This window comes from Actinia tenebrosa, unplaced genomic scaffold (assembly GCF_029948245.1).
Source record: "Actinia tenebrosa isolate PJP-AT-01 unplaced genomic scaffold, QUT_ActTen_1.0 PGA_scaffold1__47_contigs__length_23844297, whole genome shotgun sequence".
Lineage (NCBI taxonomy): Eukaryota > Metazoa > Cnidaria > Anthozoa > Actiniaria > Actiniidae > Actinia > Actinia tenebrosa.
In genome coordinates, this window is record NW_028292578.1 from 13080556 (window position 1) to 13100150 (window position 19595).

General features: G+C 37.6%; 3 protein-coding genes and 1 non-coding gene across 4 annotated transcripts; 1 reads left to right on the plus strand and 3 right to left on the minus strand.

Annotated features, from left to right (window-relative positions):
* Window positions 1–546: 546 nt before the first annotated feature.
* Window positions 547–5885, minus strand: LOC116286289 (meprin A subunit alpha-like). The gene is made up of 12 exons (XM_089032452.1): window positions 5810–5885; window positions 4964–5083; window positions 4696–4875; window positions 4356–4470; window positions 3825–4009; window positions 3247–3465; window positions 2617–2790; window positions 2043–2222; window positions 1744–1890; window positions 1367–1623; window positions 633–1283; window positions 547–573 (listed from the first exon to the last, which is right to left on the minus strand). Exons 1-12 carry the CDS (start codon window positions 5883–5885, stop codon window positions 547–549), a joined length of 2331 nt encoding a protein of 776 aa, XP_088888578.1.
* A 2859-nt stretch (window positions 5886–8744) lies between these two features.
* Trnap-ugg (transfer RNA proline (anticodon UGG)) lies at window positions 8745–8816 on the plus strand. The gene has a single exon. It is a non-coding gene; the product is annotated as a tRNA-Pro (tRNA).
* An 824-nt stretch (window positions 8817–9640) lies between these two features.
* LOC116286290 (uncharacterized) lies at window positions 9641–15194 on the minus strand. Its single transcript, XM_089033304.1, has 8 exons — window positions 14997–15194; window positions 14342–14488; window positions 13598–13857; window positions 11931–13161; window positions 11577–11696; window positions 10600–10710; window positions 9980–10116; window positions 9641–9728 (listed from the first exon to the last, which is right to left on the minus strand). Exons 3-7 carry the CDS (start codon window positions 13742–13744, stop codon window positions 9995–9997), a joined length of 1731 nt encoding a protein of 576 aa, XP_088889430.1. The 5' UTR covers window positions 13745–13857; window positions 14342–14488; window positions 14997–15194; the 3' UTR covers window positions 9641–9728; window positions 9980–9994.
* A 2631-nt stretch (window positions 15195–17825) lies between these two features.
* Window positions 17826–19314, minus strand: LOC148909894 (uncharacterized). Its single transcript, XM_089033349.1, has 2 exons — window positions 18914–19314; window positions 17826–18142 (listed from the first exon to the last, which is right to left on the minus strand). Exons 1-2 carry the CDS (start codon window positions 19214–19216, stop codon window positions 17867–17869), a joined length of 579 nt encoding a protein of 192 aa, XP_088889475.1. The 5' UTR covers window positions 19217–19314; the 3' UTR covers window positions 17826–17866.
* Window positions 19315–19595: the final 281 nt, after the last annotated feature.

Sequence of the window (19595 nt, forward strand, 5' to 3'; positions counted from 1 at the left end):
TGCAGATCTGGCAGCTCTTTTTACAATTGACACTCATGTACTGGTGATTTCTCCAGCAGTATCCTGAAGACGCCCAGACTGGACAATGAATGATATTGTCACTACAATCGACATCTGATAAAGATAAAATATGTCTGTTAATGGTAACGTGTAAGTCACATCTTTTTAAAAACCCTACATTAAACAAAAATTGTAGTGCAATCCGTATATACTTGAAGGGGCACATATATGGACTCATTCACACTAGCGTCTACAGCTGAAAATGAACGCAACCCCATTTTGTAAGATTTGAACTACCGTTTTATATTTTACTTACTTGTTACGCACAATTTACAGCTTTTTCTGCAATAGACATGCATGTATCGTGGATTCAGATCACATTGCATCGACAAGCTCCAGTGTGCACATTTGGCGTTGTAATTAACGCACAGTGGTTCCGGTGTGGAGGGCTGGATTGTTGCATCTGTTGATGGTTGTGTGGGTGCTGTAGTTGTTGTTGGTGGTTGTGTGGGTGCTGTAGTTGTTGTGGGTGGTTGTGTGGGTGCTCTAGTTGTGGGTGGTTGTGTGGGTGCTCTAGTCGTTGTTGGTGGTTGTGTGGGTGCCCTAGTTGTTGGTGGTGGTTGTGTGGGTGCCCTAGTTGTTGTTGATGGTTGTGTAGGTGCTCTAGTTGTTGTTGGTGGTTGTGTGGGTGCTGTAGTTGTTGTGGGTGGTTGTGTGGGTGCTCTGGTCGTTGGTGGTGGTTGTGTAGGTGCTCTAGTCGTTGGTGGTGGTTGTGTGGGTGCTCTAGTCGTTGGTGGTGGTTGTGTGGGTGCCCTAGTTGTTGTTGATGGTTGTGTGGGTGCTCTAGTTGTTGTTGGTGGTTGTGTGGGTTTTCTAGTTGTTGTTGGTGGTTGTGTGGGTGCTCTAGTCGTTGTCGGTGGTTGTGTCGGTGCCCTAGTTGTTGTTGGTGGTTGTGTGGGTGCTCTTGTTGTTGTTGGTGGTGGTGTGGATGCTCTCGTAGTGGGTGGCTGGCTAGGTGCACGTGTAGTAGGAGCATTGGTAGGAATTTTTGTCGTAGGTCTTTTGGTGGTTGATTTGGTGGTGGTAAGCTGAGTCGGTACTCTGGTAGTAGGATGTTTAGTAGTAGTAGACGGTAAAGTGGGCTCATTTGTCGTAGTTGCTAAGGTTGTAGGGAATTCTGTTGTCATAAATTCCGTTCCATCACAAGATGAGTCTTTGAAGATTATATCATCAAGTCCAATATCGCTTCGAAATGAATACCCACATACCGCTTGGAACACAACCTTTCATTCAGTAAAACAAATAAAAATAAAATGTTTATACTAAAAAAAATATCAGAAGAGACTGAAGACAACAATATCTTTACCTTGTACTTTCCTGTACTTGTTATTGTCGCGTTTCCTTTCTTCCATTCATCTCCTTGGTTACCAGTCTTTGTAAATAGTAACCTCATATCACCAGTACTGGTGTCGTTAACAAACACTTTAAGGGTTCCCATTCCTTCACCATACATGTGATAGTAGAATGTTATGCATCGGATTTCTGTTGGTGGAAACTCTTTGCTGACTAAGTTTGCAGTTTGTCCTTGACTGGCTGATGACGCCTCAGCGTAAACATAATGTCCTAAAACAGATAAGACGTAAAACAAATAATCAAAGTTATATTTAAAACGTCGACCTTCAAAAATAGCAACATTAAAAAAATCTTTAGATTATAGGAACATATTTAAAATCGAAGATTTACCATTTTTTGATGTGTGATCTCCAGAAGGTCCCGTTAACGAGCTTGGCGTTTCACCATAATATCGCCCCCAGCGAAAAGAATTCTGATCGACAGTAGTGGGTTGATACCAGTGACAAATATTGTTGTCAAACTCACAATCATCGGGTCCTTAAAGAGACATCAATTACAGAGCATACCATGACATATTCGTGAAAATTTAAATCCGTTGTTAACGAAGGCTGGGTTATAAAAGTAGTCAACAACAAAACTGAATCTCCACACATTTTAATTTTAAAGGTGACCAATACTAATCTACCTACCAAGACCACAATTTAAAACCTTGCAAGATTGTTCGGAAATGTTAGTACCAACGCATGATTTGCCTGAATACTTTGGAGGTGGGTCGTTACATAACCTTGTTCTTGTTTGCTTGCCAATATCACATGACTTGCTACATGTAGACCATGATGACCAGCGGCCCCAGTGCCCGTCAACAGGCTCTAGGATTCATGAATAAGAAGGTTGATTTACTTTGTACTCAAACTTGACAACGGTCAAAGTAGAATTTACTGGAAAGTATGCGTTGGAAGACGTTGCAAAAATAAGTAGTATAGCATTCTTCCCTTCCCATGAGAATAAACGACATGGCCGCCAAGTAGCAAATGATATAATATAAGAGTAGAAACCACAACCAAATCTTTCGTTAAAGTAAAACAAAATAGCGGCTATGACTTCAATTGCACCTCTATTGAGAAATGAGATTAAAACAAACTTGCAAAAACTAATAATATAATTACTAGGCTGACATCAGTCCTGTATTGTACCCAAAGTTCATTGTCTCATTTGATCCTCACTGTAGCTTTAAAAATATTTTAGTGTATTCCTGTGACTTACTATAGCATTCTTCTGGTGTGCAGTCTACAGAATCCACTTCTATGCCATAATAATTGGCTTGAGGACAAAACGTCTTCCTGTCGGATGAAGTGCAGAAACGTTGTCGAACCTTATAGCATTCATCGTTGCAAAAACCCCAACCGCTCCATGAGCTCCATCCGCTATCTACACTGTCTGGTGAAAGATGATAAAATTATAAATCAATGTTTCGTAAGAAGCCTGAATCAATAAATTGTTGGTTTCTATCATAAGACCTAAATAGCTAATTGAAAAGCAGGGCTTCCATATAGTCTCCTTCGCAGCCGCTATTTGTGTCGTCACGCAACGCTTACTCCCCTAAGTAGCTACCATGTTTGATATTAGGTTAAAAAAATTTTTTTTTTGGGCGAATGTGTCCAGCATGGCGGCAATTACGTAAAGTGAAACATAATCATTTGATTATATTTGATTTTTGTTCGACCATGTTGTTGAAAAACTTCCCTAGGCCTACGCGTTACTAGCTCCATGCCCACCAACATGGCGTTTGCTATGTCATTCAACTCTCGAACTAAGTCAACAATCATAACTAGATATGGTTCTGGCTCAAGCCTCGAGTCATCTACCTTGGGTTTTACAAGCCTAAAATCTTACTTTTGCAGTCGTAGAGAGCGTTGATTTTGACGATATCTATTTCACTGAATCCATCTCGTTGACCAAGTTCTCTATCGGGATCGTTGATGGCTATAAGAGTTGGGTTGCCGTTCTTGGAAAATGAATATTTCCCATAATGCATGATGCTGTCGAAGTCATAATTCGTGTTCAGCACATCTATGTCGTTTCTCTTGTACTTATTAAAATTGTCTTCGTTCCCTACAACATAGATATCAAAAACAAGGTTTTACTCGTGCGCATGCCCTGAGGAGATTGAGCTACTTCTCTATTCTCTTCGATTCGTTGACTTATCTATGATATGGTGTTGGCGGATGGGTAAGAGACTGATTCAACTTTGGCGGAATACTTTTCCATTTCAGATCACGTTTCTTTCTCTCGAGAATATTTTGTTGTTGTTTGAGTTGTATCCACGTTCATGTGTCTTCTCAATCACTATCATTAAACAAATAAATTATACTCTAGGGAATAACACGTGGTCTGAAATTGGAAATTATACCCAAAAAGGTAAAGAGGTCTATTGCACTTGATTTATATTAACCAATAATATAATGCTATACCTTCTTCGATATTCTCCCACATAACCTCCACATGATGGTTTCTGTCAGGTCTAGACTGTTCGTGCCAGAATCCAACAGCATGGAGCATCTCGTGTATGATAGTACCTCGATGATTACAACCGCTGCCCAGATTAACTTCCTGGGGGCCTGTTAACCAGTACTTACGCCCTACATTTGAGGAACACCTAAAATACGACGTTATACACTAGTTTCGTATTGGATCACCTCTGATTTTAAAAACCATAGATCGCATTTAATTTGCTCATGTTTATCATATTGTTTATAAGACAGATATCCACCGATCTACCATGCATTAATAATCGATCCGAGTTCTAAACATTGGTATTAATCAACTTGCACAATATTTACATTACAGGTGATTTTTACAAATCATTTGCTCTTGAACGAGGCTGTAAAAACATCAGTATTTACTGAAGGAGAAACACGGGACTATTTCATGATAAAAACATAAAAACCACGTGCTTGTATATCATATAAAGGGCAGTTGCAAAGTGGCTAGATTGTACATACCCATCGTTACGGACAAACTTGACCCAGTTTGATTGGTCAGTATGCGGTACCCATCGCACACACGTGTGATGTGTAAACTGCTCGATTGCAGCTTTGATGTTTGGTTTGTAGTCCACTGCAACACATATATTTCACATTGAATCAGTTGCAATTGCTTATTCTGCTTGTTTGCTGATTGTGTAAGGGTTAAAGAATATGAACGCGAGCTGGTGTTCTATGGGATAGAGTCCCAAGCATTAGATAAAAAGCCACGAAGGCGGAGCACTGAACTACTGGGCCGAGACGTGTTTGGTCAGGTGCGTGTGATCATTTTCTAAGCAAACATAGTAATGTGACTTACACAAATCGTCATGTATTTCATAAGGAACCTCCTTCGTTAACCACAAGTATTGTCTAGCTCCTTGTGCAGCTCTCTTTAAGGTGTCTCTTAACGGTCCATCTACATCACCTTGGTTACGGGTATCTACGTCATCATGATCACTCAAAATGATATCACCTTCATAGAAATGTTTATTTTTTCCTAAAATGGATGAAACAATTTAATTTGTTTCACTTCGTGTTTGAATGATTAGAAGCTGGCTGTTGCCTGATAAAAAGCCAAATGTTACCTTTGTTAATTCTAATGATTCTGTCTGTAACAGAATTATCTGGGTCGTCAAGGGAAGCCTGTTGAAGGCGGAGCTCCTGATTGAATTTTCCTCGGACTTCGTATTGTGCACCTTGATCATCTAAAAAGAAATCGTGAGAAGTTTAATTATAAAAAGGTCTAACGACGCTTGTCGAGGCTGGGCACTTCACTTATTTTTCAAAATCGGAATAAGCAAAAAATATATAAATACATTGTACATATACTATACTTAGTGAAAGTTCTCTATGAAACGTCCCTTAAAAGCGATCCACCACATGGAAAGTTTTGATTCGGCCAGAAAGTAAAAATAGGTCGAATTGTCTGCTGCGCGCGAAAGATATTGACTTTTTTCAATTATTAAAATTTTTCTTTAAGTCATAGCTTCTTGGCATAAACTATTGGTTGTTAGTGATATCATAAAATATGTAGCTCAGTATCAACATAGTTTTGGCTAGATAAGTAAGGTTAGCGTTAAGAAAATTAAAGGTTTTTCTTCAAACACTGACATTCGTAAAATACTGACATTCGTATACCTTATGGCAGGGACTGCGTTGATGTATGAAATTTTCTTTGCATTTTTTCCCAAACGTATCGATCATGTGACATTTTGCCTGAAGACTTCCGAATAGGTATAATAAGTTGTTTCTTTCCCCAAGGCGAGGACACACGGGGCAACTCGGTTTGCGCGCATCAAATTGCGTTGTGACATTACTCGCAAATTCACTGCCAGAACTACTGCATGTCTTCAGTCCGGCTTTCTAACCCACTAAGCGCTGTGGAGCTCTCAAATAATTTCAAAATAGAAATACATATAAGAATGACATACCTTGTTTCGTGATAAAAGGTGAGCCTTCAGTGAATGATCCATAAACCAAGACGAAGATAAAGATTTGATAATGCATTTTTTACCCGAGAAAGAAATCTTAAGTATAACATAGACGTGGAAAATATTCAACTAGCAACAGGCTTCGAACTACTTATCAAGCACTGAACTGACAAAAAGATCCTTAAACGGTACAGTTAATAGAACACTATAGTTCTATAGAAATTGAATGCTTGTTTTAGCTTAGTACAGGAAATTTACTTGAGCTGTTAAGTTTCTCATACTTGTTTTTGTGTTTCTATCAATAGGATTGGGTTTATCATTCATGCTAAAAGCAAACAGTTTACCAATGGCAAATATTAGATGGCATCGTATTAAGAGTATTTTTTAAAGTAAAATACTTCACTTGATTGTCAGCGTGTGCAATATCAAAGCAACCTTTTAAATTTCCCCGTTTTTGATTAAATTAGTTCCACATGTCCATTCTACGGAGGTTTTTCAATAAGCAAATAGTTTATCAGTGGCAGATATTTCATAGCCGGTATCTTATAATTGTACTTTTAAGGTAAAATTCTTCACTTACGATAATTGTAATATCAAAGCGCAGCCCTTTGAATTCCAAATAGTTTATCAGTGGCAGATATTTTATAGCCGGTATCGTATAAATGTATTTTTAAGGCCGTAAAATACTTCACTTGCAATAACTGTAATATCAAAGCGCAGCCATTTAAATTCACCCTTTTTTATTGAATTCATTGAATATAGGAAGGTTTTTTTTTTTGAGCACTTCGGGTTATCTTGATCTTCTATTCCCTACGATCCAACACCATCTGCGTACATGTAAATATTTGTTGTGTAAGGTGTAAACGTGTGTAGAATGAGCTTCCGCGGCGGACTCATAGTATCTCTTCTGGTTATTCAGTCAGTTGTAAAGAAGGCTTTTCAATTCTGTTAACTCGTTATACTAAAGATTAAAGTGTATATCAAGGGGGGGGGGGGGGGGGGGGGGAATCTATTTTCAAAATCACTTTATGGGAACAGTGTAGTACTATGGTTGCAGTATTTTTGTATGTGGACTTCTATTTTCAGAGATACAAACATCTAAAATATCAATATGCAAATGAGATGACGTAAATTCAAGAATGGGTTACATTTTGCAGTGTAATTTACGACAAGTGTTCTGAAGTGAAATAACCAAAAAGTGTACAAAGCCATATATTTCAATCATAAGGATAATTTGCAAATGAAAAAAACAGCAGTACTTTCCACAACAGCATTTTTGTATAACAAATTAGTCCTGAATTTACGTCATCTCATTTGCATATTGATATTTCAAATGTTTATATCTCCTAAAAAAAAATTTTATATAAAAAAATCACCGTACCCATACTACTACACTATTCACATATAAGTGATTTTGAAAGAAAAAAAAATTCCTTGATATACACTTTAACACAGATGGATCATCCGCGTCATTCTCCCATCTGATAATCAGTTCGTAATTTTGTAATTTCACGTACTCCAAAATTTCGGCGGCATTTTACTGTAGAATATAATTTGAATAGCTTCCTCAAACCACTTGCGGTCAAGTAATATATCCGTGGTATATCTCATTTATTCATACAAACACCATCAGTACTGTTAAGTAGTGCTAAGAATAGACCGTTTTCTCATGGTTGCGTGCGCATCCAAATTTAAGGAACTTGACGGGCCACGATACCAGAACAGAAGCTTTATAATGAGAATTATCATACATTGCTACAAATTTTTAAATAAAAGACACGAGTATTATCATGCATTGCTATGAAATGTTTTTTCGATAAGAATTCTTAAATCGATTATTCTCCCCTTTAAATATAAAACTGGATTCTCAATTTTACTGAATTTGCGTTTTTCAATTTTGTGGCCCGTCATGTTGGATGCGCACGCAACCTTGAGAAAACGGTCTATTGATTGACCCATCACGCGATGTATGACATATATTGTGAACCAACGAGATAGCAAATACTTACACTGTAAGGTTTATTTTAGGCGCTTTATTTACGCGTGCTATGTCAACAAACGTTCAATAACTAAAGCCCCTCAGTTTAAATTAATCCTAGTAGGTAGTCTAGATAAATAAATCTAGCAAAAAATATAAGAACCTTTAAAAGACATTGCCTCAGGCCTTTCAAAAACATGATATGAACCGAAACAGCTATGTTTGAAATAAGGAGTTTTAAATATATAGATTCAAGCGCTTAAGGGCAGTATACTCAGGCATAAACTTTTGTGGGGGAAAAAAAAGGCTACCATGTGATGTCGTTCCATTAATTATGATACTGATTGAATATAATATGGAAACCTCTTATTTGAAAAATGAATGGTTTTAAATAGTTGGCCGAACTGAGTCTATGAAAAGTACACATGCCGGAAAAATTTACGTTATTCTGTTTTTGGTTTTTATATGAATGAATACATTAAAAAAAACACATAAAATTGAGCATAGCTTACGCAAGATATCAGTGTTAGCCATCGCCATCACGATAAAAGAATGATGGCTCCTCATAGCTAGGCTAAAGCTATGTCTACCCAAAAAGGATGCATGTATCTCTGCTTGTATGGTTCTTTCCAAAGACCAAACATGGAAGACTCTCGAAATGCGGAAAAAGGAATACCCATAAATATTAGCAAGGGTTGTCCATCCTATTAGTTTTCCGGTTCTGACATTACCGTAACCAACCCAATAGTATTGCTAAATATGCTCCATTTTCGAATTCTGTGTTGTACAGGGTTAGCCTCGATTTCGTACGGAATCATTTTGAATATTGATGTGTTCTAGTAAAGGTCCATAGAATTTCAAAGTGTTTGTATTGTTGAAGTTGTGCATTCTTTACTCTTTGCCGTAAGTATTTGTGAATATTTTCCCACTGAAATGAGGTAATTTGGAACATGAATTGGCTCAGTGGTCTAGTGGTATGATTCTCGCTTTGGGTGCGAGAGGCCACGGGTTCGATTCCCGTCTGAGCCCACTGTTAATGTTTTGTATCGCCTGGTGCGAAGTAGGGATCTCCTGAAGGCGTCGCAGGGTCATGTCTTTACATTATACTATATACACTACAGTTCAATATTTAAGGTCTTTTTTTTTTTGGGTATACGTCTACAGATATATTACTACTTTTAAATTATTTGTCCATATAATATTTTATTATTAATTATTTACTTATTTACTTAATTTATTCTCTAAGTGTCCCAGAGTAGTGTGCTACTTGTGGTATGCCAGAAGTTCGACACGTTAATAAAGTTTATGTATGTATGTATAACTTTTTTACAAACATATTTTTGAAAGGAGAAACAATGCTACAGGTTCGAGTTCTCTTTGCTCAGCCTTAGTCTCGGTTGTGAGCTACAAATATTCAGCTATTCAACCAAAACCTTCAACACTTAGATATATAAACAGAGAATACTGCTATTAAGACCAATACGCAGAAAAATGTCTGTAGAAGCTAGTGATTAGAAATTCGTTTTTAGTTCGAATTACGTCACACTTCTATACACCGAATCGAAAAATGGCGACCAATTTGAATAACTATTGTTCTGCACTAACAAGCGACTGACTAGCCTCGTGTTCATGTGGAAAAATCAAAGCGTTTTCACATGTATGAGAGGCTAGTCAGTCGCTAGTCAGCGGAGAACAATAGTTATTCAAATTGGTCCCCATATTTCGATTCGGTGATTGTACAGCTGTAGGAAAGGCTGTGACTGCCGCTTCTAGCCCGACCTCCATGTTCAGGGGTTTAATTTAACGAGAGTTTAACGACATGAGTTTTATTAAAGGGAAAAAACACGCAGATAACAGTTTGGATAAAAGCTTTATTATGTTTTCAAGACTACCTCGCTGATTAAACAGAAAGAACCCAACACCAAGAATATCTAGCATAACCTGAAATAGAATACAATTGAAAGTAGTTTATTATAGGAGTCAGCTCTTCCAATGCTTGATTCTTAGAAGCAGAGCAGGACGATATGTTTTATGATCTATCCAGCCTATTAAAAGTACACTATTTGGTGATTGCCTCGAGTCCAAGACTACGTGAACACTAAAGCCTACAGGAATTCAGTTCATTACCGCAGTTAATTACTGCACCACGAAAGCTCGTACGAATAGTTGATTTATAAACAGTATTCAGTTACCTTTTTTGTTCAGTATCAGCATAAACGACATGTTTTCTTACAATTCTGTCGGAATTGATGGTACCGAGTAAAAGAACAGAAATATCTGTTCGCTTGACACCAAGATGTTGACGATCGGTCAACACAACGAGGAGGAGCTGTCAATCAAGAAAAAAGCTTTAATAAATTCGTTTAGATGATGCTTTTGATTTTATCTGTTAACAATGATGTGACATTTTCGATAGAGCCAAACAAAAAACAAAAAACAAAAAGACAAAAACAAAACGAAAACACACACATAACAAACAAAAAATCGAATTCATGTCATGTGACGAGACGGTAACAACCATTTCAATTGTATGAGGAGTTACCTTTCAAGATGTGCTGTTGTTTGACTTTGTCTACAACTTCAAACAACATGGATAGACCAAGTTTGATATTTCAGACCACATGACATTCTCTCGAAAACAATATCGCTTATTTGAGTTGTATCCATATTCATGTGTCTTCTCATACGCAACCGTTAAACAAAGATTTGATAAGGGAATGACACGTGGTCTTAAGAGCGTAAACATTGCACCAAGACGAATTAGGTCTATTCTATTTAAGCATCATCTTCTTCGACTTTTTTCTCTACTCACTTGTACAGAATCTACAACTCTTCCTGCAGTTGGTGTGCATGTAAAGAGAGTTGCGCCAACATTCTCCTATTGAAGCCCAATAGCGACAGTTATTGTTGTAATCAGTGCACCCTATCGATAGAAAAATAATGATATCAAACACGAGCTTAATAAACAGTTATTAAAAACATTATTGATTATTACAAAACAATTAGGAATTATTAGGTTGATTTCAATCTTAGTCGTAGTTGACGTATATGATTTAACTAATATGATGCAGAAAAACCTACAGCTTCTACATTTATCATGTCAAGTTCAAAAAAGTTCCATGTCCGCTTTCAAGCGTCAGCTTATAGATTTCTTCCTTGACCGTCTTAAATATACACTTTAAATGCGCAAAATACCCGATGGTGCAAAATTTGGCATTCAGGAGTTAACCTGTGTCCTTCCCTCTTTTTGACTTGATGTATCCTCTTGAGCTTTGTGGAAGGAAGATAGGAAAGCTGGACAACTCAAAGAAAAATCTTCTAATCTGCTCTTATGTTTAGACAAGTTTAGAGGTGAGATCAAGTCTGTACGATCACCCTTGATTCCGGCCGTAAATACGGAAATCCTTCCTTTCAAAATGCCAATAGAAAATTAATAAAGCAATTAGCCATTTCAAAATTGAGCAAAAACATGGATCAAGTTGACATTGCAGTACGTTGTGAAATTGTTGTTTTAGGAGATATATTTCAATAAAGGTAATTGGCATATACCAACTTGTGTACTTCCTAAGAACGCGCGCGCTCATTGGTTAATTAGAGGTGAATATTGTACAATATTCACCTCTGAATCTCGCCGGAACATTGAGTCGGCAACAAAATGGCATCTGCCGGCAATTGTTTTGCTACAATTTCCGATGAGGATATAATTGGCAATAATTGCTAAATAGTCCCACAAATGCCCTGCACATGCCAACTCAGCTTGATATCAACCTCGTAATGACTAATACTTACCAGAGGAGCATCTGCCGCAGCTCTTCTTGCAGTAGACATTCATGTACCTAGGGTTTCTCGTACACTCTCCACGGTTTGCCCAGGATTGACAATATCTGTCGTAATCTTGGCATGTTGGAGCTTTATTTGCCATTCAAGGACAGAATAATGTTATTGTTATTATTTAGGATCAAGCTAGTATAGTTTAGAGTTTTGACGATATATCAAGTAAACATGGTAAGACATTCGTACCGTAAGCATTACCTTTTTTAAAGGAAAAATGATTTAGAAAATTATGTTTCACAAGTAACAATTAAAGTTCCCACACACCCATTTTAAATCCTAACAATAGATATTGATTCAAATTTGACTTACCTTTTGTTGGTGGAAAGGTCCAGGGGCGTTTGGTTGTGGCTAGAGTGGTGACTATAGGTAGTTTCGTGGTGACTACCGGTGGTTGGGTAGTGACTACAGGTGGTTTGGTTGTGACTACAGGTGGTTGGGTAGTGACTACAGGTGGTTGGGTAGTGACTACGGGTGGTTGGGTGGTGACTACAGGTGGTTGGGTGGTGACTACAGGTGGTTCGGTGGTGACTACAGGGGGTTGGGTGGTGACTACAGGTGGTTGGGTGGTGACTACAGGTGGTTCCGTAGTGACTACAGGTGGTTTGGTTGTGACTACAGGTGGTTGGGTGGTGACTACAGGTGGTTGGGTGGTGACTACAGGAGGTTGGGTGGTGACTACAGGTGGTTGGGTGGTGACTACAGGTGGTTCAGTAGTGACTACAGGTGGTTTGGTTGTGCCTACAGGTGGTTGGGTGGTGACTACAGGTGGTTGGGTGGTGACTACAGGTGGTTCAGTAGTGACTACAGGTGGTTCAGTAGTGACTACAGGTGGTTGGGTGGTGACTACAGGTGGTTCAGTAGTGACTACAGGTGGTTTGGTTGTGACTACAGGTGGTTGGGTGGTGACTACAGGTGGTTGGGTGGTGACTACAAGTGGTTCGGTGGTGACTACAGGAGGTTGGGTGGTGACTACAGGTGGTTGGGTGGTGACTACAGGTGGTTCAGTAGTGACTACAGGTGGTTTGGTTGTGACTACAGGTGGTTGGGTGGTGACTACAGGTGGTTGGGTGGTGACTACAGGTGGTTGGGTGGTGACTACAGGTGGTTCAGTAGTGACTACAGGTGGTTCGGTAGTGACTACAGGTGGTTCGGTTGTGACTACAGGTGGTTGGGTGGTGACTACAGGTGGTTGGGTAGTGACTACAGGCGGTTGGGTGGTGACTACAGGTGGTTGGGTGGTGACTACAGGTGGTTGGGTAGTGACTACAGGTGGTTGGGTGGTGACTACAGGAGGTTGGGTGGTGACTACAGGTGGATGGGTGGTGACTACAGGTGGTTGGGTGGTGACTACAGGAGGTTGGGTGGTGACTACAGGTGGTTGGGTGGTGACTACAGGTGGTTGGGTAGTGACTACAGGTGGTTGGGTAGTGACTACAGGTGGTGTAGTGGTTATGGCCTGACAAGAGGTTTTGTAAAACATTACATCATCGATGGCGATATCACTTTCAAATGTCATTCCACGAACAGCTTGAAACACAACCTATGAAAGTGTATAATGCTCAGACAATATATAGGCAATAAAAGATCATGTTTAATGGAGTCTAGAGACAAAGACATGGTAGACAGATGAATTCGTGGTATTAAGAAAGAACTCTAGTGAAATGTATTCTTAAATATCAAGCAAAATAACCAACATAAGAAAAATACAAATTGGAAACTATAGTGGTCTGGAAATAATTATACGAAGAACTTAAAAACACCAAAAAATGGGGCCAGATTCAACAGCGGATCCAAGTTGAACATGACAAACATAGACAATCATTATATATAGTAAATTAAATATTTATAAATAAGCACTATTTAACTAAAATACGTCACTTAATACAATCTGCACCATGAAGCCTGAGACCTTTTTTGTACTCGAGGAGGCCCAGGATCTATGAAGTTTCGTTATGTCAGAAATTATCTAATTATACCTTGTACTTCCCTGAACTTGATATCGTTGCGTTTCCTTTCTTCCATTCATCTCCTTGGTTACCAGTCTTTGTAAATAGTAACCTCATATCACCAGTACTGGTGTCGTTAACAAACAAGTTAAGGGTTCCCATTCCTTCACCATACATGTGATAGTAAAATGTTACGCATCGGATTTCTGTTGGTGGAAATTCTTTGCTGACAAAGTTTGCAGTTTTTCCTTCACTGGCTGGAGACGACGCCTCAGCAAAAACGTAGAAACCTAATGGGGGAAATACGTCGAGTATATCACGTTGAAATAAGGCTAACGATATTTTAAAAAACGATGGGGGTTGGTTATGATGCTTGTGATGTAATGATATAGCTGGGTACTATTTCTAAGGCTGGTTCCATAGCCACTGTATTGGTAGAACTCAATATATATTTAAAACGTCAACTTGTATGTTAATTCTAATTAGATTAGTTGACTCTGGTTTATTCATCCTAAGAGAAATTGCACGGACGTTTCGGGCAGATCATGTTACGTCTTCAAGCTGAAAAAGGTCTGACATCATACTGAAACGTCTGTTCAATTTCTCTTAGAAAAACAAGCAAGAGTCGATGGGATCCATCTAAAAAAATTACCATGAATCCTGGCTGCACCTTTCACATCAATTTGTTATATATGTATATACCGTAGACATGGTGGCTATGCTTTAACTGATGTTTTTTGTAGTAATTGCAAGCCAGCAATACAATACACATACCTGTTTTTGTCGTGTGATCCTCAGAAGGTCCGGTGTTTGAGCTAGGAGTGTTCCCCGTGTATCTCTCCCAACGAAAGTTATTCTCTTCATACGTTGTTGGTTGATGCCAGTGGCACAAAGTGTCCTCAAAGTCGCAGTCATCTGGACCTTAAGATTAGTGCATACTTGAGTATCTAATATGTAACATGGAGGGAACCTTAACAAATCATCCCCCGATATCCTTTTCTCTTCCAAAACAAATTCAAGTGACGATTAGAGTGTCAATGGAAGGAGAAGGTCACGGGAACTCTAGGGACTCGGGTATGCCCCTTCAGATATCAAGGTTTTTAAGTGCATTAGGAGTGTGCTTAGTGAAAGTGTTTGTCTTGCAGAATCGATAAAATAAGAAAGCAAGCAAACAAGGGGAAAAGATACTACTATAAGAAGCTGATACTAGATTGTAGTTTCGGCAATGTTATCCGACATGAATGGCTGTCGTTGCTCAGGGTAAATAAACCTCAGAGGTTTCTGCATTCGAGTACGTGTCTATTATTCTACTTAATTTAGGACAGCAATATTCACCAAACATTGAATCCAAAACTTACCAACCTATTTACTTACTGATCATAATGCCTGCTAGCTTGTAGGGCAGCAACAAAAGATTAGAAAAGCTTACCAAGACCACAGGTAGAAACCTTGCAAGACTGTTCGGTAGTGTTTGAACCAACACATGATTTGCCTGAATACTTTGGAGGTGGGTCGTTACATAACCTTGTTCTTGTTTGCTTGCCAATACCACATGATTTGCTACATGTAGACCATGATGACCAGCGGCCCCAGTGCCCGTCAACAGGCTCTAGGATTCATAAATAAGAAGGAGTAGTATGTGGGGACTATGGATAGACGACTCATTATATTCATAGATTCAAGAAATGCAATAACCATGGAAACGAGAGCAAAGGGGAAAGGAGGGGAGGGGAGGGGGTGCAAAGGCGCGCTAGCTCAAGCCCAATCTTGAATGAACGAAAAAAAAAAAGTGCGCGCGCAAACCAAAAGATGAGGTGACGTCACTACATGCCCGCGCAAGTACACAAGTCAAGAATGAATCAAGTCTCAGGTAGGTTTTTAAAAATCGTATATTTATTTATTTTTAAATGAGTGAAATATAAATTAGGATTACAAGGTAAAAAATTAAAAACAATTGTTAGAGATAAGAGTTCATTTTAAGCCAAGCATTTATTTTTTCTTCTTCTTCTTTAATGGGGGGCGCTGGTCTTCAGATTCACTTTCACTAGTAGTGTCGTTATCAGATGACTCGCATTTGAGTTTTTTCATTTTTCTCTTTCTTGACTTCTTTCTGGATTTTGAAGAACGACCTTCATTTTCATCATCGCTAATGTCGCTTTCGCTTTCAACAACATTTTGCTTACGCTTGTCTTTTTTTTGAATTGTTGTATCCGTTGCCCATTGAAAGAAACCACAATCAATGTCAGGGTATTGAACAGGGCAGGCCCAAAAGACTTTACCATTGTTGGCTTGTGAATGGCACACCAAGAGTTTGGCATACACATTATGCTCGCACTTGGGAAACTTTTTTATGCGATATCCATGAGAAGAACCAAGTTGTTGAGCATCATGGAAGCAAAGATTCATGTTACATCCCAACTTCATAGTTTGTAAGGCTTCATGTCTTTCACGCTTCGTTTTGAATTGTTTTAGTGTTTCTTGTATCTGAGGATAATTGAGAACGACTCCACACTTTACCATTTTACCGCCATTCTTGGTGGAATAGGATCTGGCAGGTTTTTTACAAAAACAGTAGATAGAAGATTCGATTGAAGTCATGATTTAGTCTTGTACTAGTTACTAGGTCCAACTCGATGCAGCAACTGATCGGAAATCAGGGTTACGATTTGAAATAAAAGGTGGAATAAGATGAGGTAATGATCATATTATCCAATAGGCTCAAGTTGAGTCATGGTGCATGTGACGAGACTAAGTTCTATTTTTGTTTTCATTTGCTTTCAGTTACAAAAAGTGGTCCCAGTGACATGTTACGACTATTTTCTTGGTGTAAAATTGAAATAAAAACGTTCTAGAATGAGTGATGCACTAAATTATCAATCCTATCCAGGGTCTTTTTAAGTTCCATTGTTTTAAAGTAGTTCCAAATTTCTGGTTCTAAATCTCTTCGAAGGTACTGCCGTTCCACGAAACAGTGATCACAATGAGTTGATAGAAAATGCGGTGAAAACGGATTCCTAAACGTGTTTGTTTTGATCCGAGCTATCGCCTCGGTACAATTTTGACACTGTAGAAAATATTCTTTTGTTAACGCGTGGCTTTCTGAGTTTGGACAATTCTTTTGCATTTTCCCCCTTTGCGTTGTGTTTTCTATGACTTGAATCGTTGTTCGCGCTTAATCACAGTGGAGTCTATGAGCCAAGTTGAGACTAAACTAAAACCTTTTTGCCGTGATACACGTTTTTTTAGGTCAAAAAAAGAAAAAGAAAAAAATTTTTTTATAAAAATAGAAACACGGTAATGATTAATTAAAGTTGGAGCATTATCTTTTTTATCCCCATCAACACCCTCTTCACCATTTTCTCCCTTTTCATTGGTCATATTATAATTGTAATCTGAATTTGAAGTTTGAGTTTACTCCATGCTCTTTATGATTTTACCATCAAACAAAAAGACACACACACAAACAGAATTCTTGTTCACAATTTTTATTAGAAGTTCAGCAAAATGATTACTTGATTACACTATATATTTATATACAGGTTTTCTTTCTTTCTTTTTTTCTTAATTACAATTCTTGAATAAGTTGTTCATGATTTATTGATTCATAACTCGTCAAGTCAACTTCATTAAGGTAGTCTTGATGATAACGATGTTTTAAAATGACTTGGAAAAAATAATATTTGGTAAAATCAATCATTTGTTTATCTAGTGACTCTACTAATTTTTTTTGATTACTTATCTCTTTAAAAGAGGAATAAAATTTAATGCTATGATCAATTTTCATAAAATGACCCTTATCGTCAAACCTGTTTACACAATAAATCAATCCTCTGTCGAGATAAGTTACTAGGCATGTTTCATGAACGAATTCGCTAATGCCATATTCTTTACAACACATTAAATTATATTTTTCTTCAAGTCTTTTGTTATTCACTGAGCGTTGGTGCTTGCATAGGCCACATTTTTTTCCATTTATCTAAAAAAATTTGGGTTGCAAAATATCAAATCAGAAATGTGATATTTCATTAGCAAGATAAAAGGCTCATAAACATTTAAACGGCTACGACGAATTCGTTCAAGAAATTGAGCTGTAACAGGGGCATAATACTTTAATGAAAAAGTTTGCCTGCAATGAGGACATAGTTTTGGGTTTGTTTGACCTAGCATCATAAAATCAACTACACATTTGCTATGAATATATTTGTTACAACAAAGCATTTTATTTGAATCATACGTCTCTTGATTATCGTCCAGACATATAAAACACGTCTAAAAAAAAAAACAACAACAAAAGATAATTCAAGGAATAGTTATTACCCGAGTTTCAAAATCATGAGGAACAACAGCTATTAAGGATTGCCTATCCAATCGGATTTTGGATTCAATTTTTTCAAGATCTACTACGAGTTCTCTTAGAATTGTTCGTAATCGATGTTTTGGTCTACCGAGGGGTTCTATTACGATTTCGTTCTCTAATAATGAGATTTGTATAAGATTATATATTTTGGTGAATATTTGATGCATATGAAGATTGCAGATTAGAGCTGTGATCTTGCTCTTAGTGTAGTTGTTAAGCTAAAGTAGAAAAATGGACGAAAATCAATAAATAATCAAATAAAAAACCCATTGTCAATCAGTAACCATCGTAAATGTGGGTTAAATCTAAGAAAAATTCATCTCTCTCCGAATCAATCACACAATTTGCTTCATCTAAAGCATGTTGTAAATCTATCATATAATTCTGGCCATCAATATTTCCCCAATTTTGTTTTTCTTATAAGTTCTATATTCTTTAATCCTTTTTCGGAAATCTTATAACATTTATTTATAGTTTCCAAAAGTGCATCCATTTTCATAACACTACCGCTAAACGCCCTTTTCATCTTTTCAACGGATGAATCAATAGTTTTAACCTGAATAAAAGGAAAAGATAAAACGTCTTACTTTTGTTCCTCAACTTTTTGAAAATTTGATCAGGATGGAAGCCCATCCAATTTTTTTAGCATTTCCTTAATTGCCATTTTATACTTTTTGTTTTGTTTTACCATTTTAGTTTTTATAATAATGAATGAAAAAAGAGACCGGTAAATAGATAAATTGGCATCTTGGTAGTAAATGATCTTCCGAAAAAGTTTCTAATACAAAACTTGGAAGGACCTTTATCATTTGTCGACAAACAGGACAGCTACGTCCTGCTACGCTTTTGGTATTTTCTACATAATATCTTAGTAGGCAGGTTCCATGGATTCTTAAGGAACAACACGAAAATTCTACCCAATGTTTTTTAACATTGGTAGGATGTTTGATATATCTTCTGTTTAAAGATAATAGGCAAATATTGCATACCAAATCTTCCAGATCTTTTTTGCTTTCTTCATCTTCCTCTCCTTCCTCTTCCGAATCTTCATCGAGATCGATACGGATTCTTTTTCTAGCAGGCTGCTCATTCTTTTTACTCGTTCCAGCATCGCCAGTATTCGTTCCTGCGGCCCGATCGTTCGTTAGTCCTCCAATCAGTGACGGCGAGTTAGGGGCCACGTCAGGGGATTCGGGAACCACCATCACATCTAATAAAAGCAACAAAAAGACAAGTATAAGTATGCATTTTGTTGGGGGGAAAAACCAGTGCAAGAACTGAGAAGATGGCATGCTGTGGTATACTTACCAATATTGGATGAAGATTGATCAACAATTTCCTGGTTGGAAGCCATCGTTGAAGATTTATAGTAAAGAGTACAACGGGGAGATTAAATTCAATGAAACGATTGTCAAAAAAATTTGATTTGGTGAAGAAAATTGGTGCTTCGGGTGCCCATATTTATAATGAAATCCACTTTAAAAGAATAAACAGCTGATTAATCAAATTTTTCTTTGAATTCAAAAGAACTAAAAAAGACATGAAAAGAAAATTTTAAAGGAAGAAAAAAAGGTTTTTGGAACATAAGACATCTGTGCGGTGGTGTTTGCTCACTAGAAGAAATAAAATCTAAAACTTATTAGTATGTTATACAATTTTTTTTTTTCCCGA